We start from the raw sequence: 4,805 nt of genomic DNA on the forward strand, positions 1-4,805 counted from the left end.
GTGCTTATAACTGAATTAACTCAAGGCAGAAGGTTGTCTTTCTGTCCCCCGATATGCCACACTGTTTCCTGCCTCAGGCCCTTTGTCAGTGCTGCTCCCTAGAACATCCTTCCTTCTCTTCTCAGGACTGACTCCTTCATGACAGTTGGGTTAACCTCCAATGTCCTCTCCTCAGAGAGGTGGTCTTTATCTGACAGTCTTAACTGCATTCCTCTCCCATTACCGTCAATTATAATTAATTTTTCCTTCTTAATACTTCTCAGGATCAGTAACTACCCCATCCCCATTTCTTTCTGTTTTAATTTATTGTGCATCCCTCACACTAGAAAGTAGAGAGTAAGCTCCCCTGGACGGCCATGTGTCTCTTGTTTTCCTCTGTGTTCCCAGGGCCTAGCACAGGGTCTGCTACAAAGGAAGTTGGGATGAATTTCTGTAAAGTGAGTCAGTAAGAGGCCCAAGATGTCTTAGGTAAATTACCATCCACCACAATGATCTGATAACTAGGACAAACTGAATACCTTATTAGGGCCTCCAGGACATCTATACTGAGTGGGTTATATGTTACATCTCATGTATTCATATCCACTCTTCCATTTAGTGACCATTATCCTCTTGGATAGAGATTCGTCCTTACAACCTAGTCCATGTTTTATAGTTTAGCACTTTTAGCACTAAGCATGGTCTTTGCATGGAGGCACCAGTTTGAACTTTTCAGTGGGACCAGCTCGACTATGGCAAGGCCAAGCCAACAACATTTCCTAGAAACTGAGTCTTTGCATGTGGAGGAAAAAGTGTGTGTGATACAAGGTCTCTAAAACTTCTGAGGCCACAGGAGTAACGCCCCACCTCTCTGTCTGCCAACAGGTACAAGTCAGCAGCGGTGGCCGCCAGCATCATCAGGCGCTCCCACCCCCTGACCCCTGCCCAGAGGCTGGTGGGCTGGATCGACCACATCCTCCAGACAGGGGGTGCAGCGCACCTCAAGGCCCATGCCCTGCAGCAGCCGTGGCATGAGCAGTACCTGCTGGATGTCATCTTGTTCCTGCTGGTGGTCACCCTGGGCACCCTGTGGCTCTGTGGGAAGCTGCTGGGCATGGTTGTCAGGTGGCTGTGTGGGGCCAGGAAGCTGAAGAAGACCTGATTTGGATATAGTGTAGACAGTGTCTCACGGCTCAATGGTTCTACAATAAACACAGGACACTCCTAGTGTCTTCTCCATATTGGCACTTGAGGGTGAAACACAAATATCTCCTCATTATATTCTGCCTCTGTTTGCAAATTTTTATGAAGTAATCTTGGTATCATTTTAAAAATTGTGGTAAAATTTAGATTTTGTAAAATTTACTATTTTATCCACTAGTCAAACTGTAAATACTCATAACTCTGCCCCTCATCACCATCCTGCAAGCTCCTGCCAACCCCAGTTCTATTCTCTGTGTCTGTGAATTTGATCTAGGCTTCTTGACTTGCCCTCATCAATGGCTTCCTCACTCTGATTGAGACCTTTGGCAGACATCCCTGCTTTCCTCCCTTTTCCATGTCCCTAGACACAGGGGCCTGCTTACTTTATCCTTGATGTCTGGACACTTTTCAGTCTCTCTGAACTTTCCCCGGCCTCACTTTTTATGGCATGACATAAGATATTGGCCAGTTGTTCCAGTTTGGGTCTTTCTCTTGCTTCTCCTCATCTCACCTCCAAGTTCAGGAAGCCTGGCCTCTGTCCTGCAGTTAGGTAGGGGTAGCCCTCCCTAGACTCTGTCTGTGGTCTCTGTGCTGAGTCCCCTCCTACAAAGAGCACCTCCTTTGCTGGTCAGATCTAGAGCCTGTCTTTGGCCACAGCCGATGCTGTGGTTTTCACTTCTCACAATTACCTTCTCAAGTTCCCACTCTTAAACATGTAGTCATGAAGACCTCAAGTGCAAATCCCAGAACTTTGTGTGAGGCTCTGGGGCCCAGGTCCAGTGACCATGGCTGTTCCCAGGACTTTGTTGATTTAGGAAACATCCTTCTGTCACCTTAATGTGGCAGAAATAGAAAGTAACCCACTATGTGTAGCAATTACATTCAGTTCCTAGCAACACACACCAGAAAAAGAGTGTTTTAACCACCATGGTTATTTTTTGTTTGCTGTTTGCTTCTTTGATAAAGATATTTTTGGTGGCTCCATCTTATTGTCTGTAGATTCTGCTCCTTTTTTTTTTTTTTAACTTTTTGATCTTCTTTACTAGACATCAGGCTCCCACTCTGGTAGGTTCTCCTTATAATATTTTTTTGTTTTCAAATGATTATGTGCTGATATTTGCTTTTGCATTTTCAGATGGAATTATATTTCATTTCTTCTTTGAAGTTTCAAATGTATAGTACCTTGTGGGTAATAACACAGTGAAGAAAATAGTAGATATGTGAGATGGTCTCAGAAACCATAGTTTGATTGCTTAATTCTAGGGTTGTGCCCACATCTTGAAATTATTCAAGTGGAGGATGAAGCAGCTACTACCAATACTTCTTGCAGATGTGGAAAGAGGCCCCTCCTTACCAAGGTCAGGAAAGGATTTTCTGGATAGAATGCGAGCTGATGCCAGGTGTCTACTGAGTTCTGTGAGTTCTCATGCTGCACGATGTCACTTACAGGCACAAGCACATCACATTATGACACATGTGTGTGTGTGTGTGATGCATGTCTATTTGTCATTCAAGGCTTAATTTTTGTAATTCTTTTAAAAGTGTTTATTTATTTATTTGGAGAAAGAGTATGTGATCAAGTGGGGTTGGGGCAGAGAGAGAGGGAGAGAGAGAATCTGGAGCAGGCTCTCTGCTGTCAGTGCAGAGCTTGACCTAGGGCTTAATTTCATGAATTTATAGATGGTGACCTGAGCTGAAATCAAGAGTCAGACACTCAACCAACTGAGTCACTCAGGTGCTCTTATTTCTGTAATTTTTATGAATAAAATTTCTGAAATTTGTCTTTGGCAACAGTCCCTTGAAAGGCAGACCTGAAGCCTTTGCTCTGTTGTGGTCAGAAAGAAAAACCAAGATTTCTTTCCCTCATAATCAACAAAGAGATATAAAGATGAGGCTTCCAGATATGGATTCCCATTTCTGTTCATACACATCATCATCTCTGAACACTTGTAACTCAGCAATGCCAACTCTGTGCCTGCTCCTTCCGGCTCCACTTCCATCCAGCACATCTGATCAAAGGAAGATAGTGAGCATGGATGGTGCCTTCAGTCTGGATCCATCCAAACCTTCTCCACTGGGCTGGGTATCAGCATGGTCTTGACAGTATCTCATCATCTTGATTCAGATCCTTTGCTGGTTCTCACTGCATGGAATACAAGCCCTCTGTGATTTGTGTCTGGCTATCACTCCAGGAGCATCTTGAAAACTCTGAAATGGTTTAGTTGATTTATGACAAATTCTTTTCAGCAAATTTTACTGGAATAACTTGTATCTGAATGAGCATTGATTTTTACTTAATGGCACACACAGAAAAACATTGACTGTTACTGTATACAGTATGCAAAGTAAGACATTTGATAAATTGGACTTTAACAAAATGAACAACTTTCATTTTTCTAGAGACATGCCTTAGAAGACAAAAATACAAGCCTTAAACTGGGAAAAAATATTGCAGCACATTTATCAGACAGAGAACTTATATCTAGAATATCCAAATAAATCTCACAACCATGGACAAAAAAGCTTGAGCAGACACTTCACAAAAGAAGATATGCAAATGATCAACAATCACATGAAAAATTACTTGATACATTAGTCATTAGAAAAATGCAAAATAAAACCTCAGTATCTACCAGACTGACTAGAATTAACAGGACTGATCATATCAATAGTTAGCAAGAAGACGGAGCTACTGGAACTCATACCCATTCCATTGCTGAGAGTAACTTGAAATGGTGCTCCTACATAAGAAAATCGCTCTGCAGTTTCTTAATTAAGCATACACTTGCCACATGACCCAACCATTCCACTTCTAGGTATTTACTCAAGTTCATGAAAACATATGGCCACTTAAAATCTATACACAAATGTTCATAGGCCCCAGATTAAGAAAAAACTACATTCCCATCAATAGGTGAATGCAATGACATTTGTGTTGTATCCAAGTAATGAATGCAGCTTGTTGTGTACAAATGTTGTGTACACTTTAAAATGGATTTGAAAATCTCTACGTGTGAGATGTGTTTTTTTAAAGATGTTTATTTATTCATTTTGAAAGAGAGACAGAGCACAGGTGAGGGGCAGAGAGAGGAGAAGAGAACCCCAAACTGGAAGCACAGAGCCAGATACAGGGCTTGATTCCACCAACTGTGAGATCATGACCTGAGCTGAAATTAAGAGTTGGGTGCTTAACAGACTGAACTACCCAAGAACCCCTATATGAGATATGTTTTTTTTGCAGCTTTGTTTTTTTTTTAATATTTTATTGTCAAATTGATTTCCATACAACACCCAGTGCTCTTCCCCACAAGTGCCCTCCTCCATCACCACCACCTCTTTTCCCCCCTTTACCTTCAACCCTCAGTTTATTTTCAGCAAGTGTCTTTTACTTGTGTACCTTAAAATGTAGGATTCATGAATTATTGTTGTATTAAATATAATTGGAAATGCAAATACATTTTAATTTCTAGAATAGTAGACATAGTACAATTGTGATTAAGGAGGAGATATGTGTGTATAAGAAATGGAGTTACTTCCTGGAGAATCAGAGGACTAATGGTAAACAGACTAAGGGATCAGGTTCACATACTCAGATCTAATCCAAGTTTATTTTGTGTGTGGGA

The 4,805-nt window shown here is 41.5% G+C and overlaps 1 protein-coding gene and 1 long non-coding RNA gene across 2 annotated transcripts in view; one reads left to right on the forward strand and one right to left on the reverse strand.

Annotated features, from left to right (window-relative positions):
- LOC115293542 (UDP-glucuronosyltransferase 3A1-like) overlaps positions 1-1,245 on the forward strand; it is a 32,549-nt gene extending 31,304 nt beyond the window's left edge. The window contains exons 9-10 of the mRNA XM_029941276.1: positions 264-336; positions 865-1,245. Coding sequence (XP_029797136.1) covers positions 264-336; positions 865-1,141 — 350 coding nt within the window. The 3' untranslated portion in view covers positions 1,142-1,245. The remainder of the gene's footprint in view (positions 1-263; positions 337-864) is intronic.
- Positions 1,246-2,187: 942 nt separating this feature from the next.
- Positions 2,188-2,594, reverse strand: LOC115294912. Its single transcript, XR_003910215.1, has 2 exons — positions 2,537-2,594; positions 2,188-2,364 (listed from the first exon to the last, which is right to left on the reverse strand). It is a non-coding gene; the product is annotated as an uncharacterized LOC115294912 (long non-coding RNA).
- Between the last annotated feature and the right edge of the window lie 2,211 nt (positions 2,595-4,805).

The sequence above is a fragment of the Suricata suricatta genome, chromosome 6, assembly GCF_006229205.1.
Source record: "Suricata suricatta isolate VVHF042 chromosome 6, meerkat_22Aug2017_6uvM2_HiC, whole genome shotgun sequence".
Taxonomy (NCBI): domain Eukaryota; kingdom Metazoa; phylum Chordata; class Mammalia; order Carnivora; family Herpestidae; genus Suricata; species Suricata suricatta.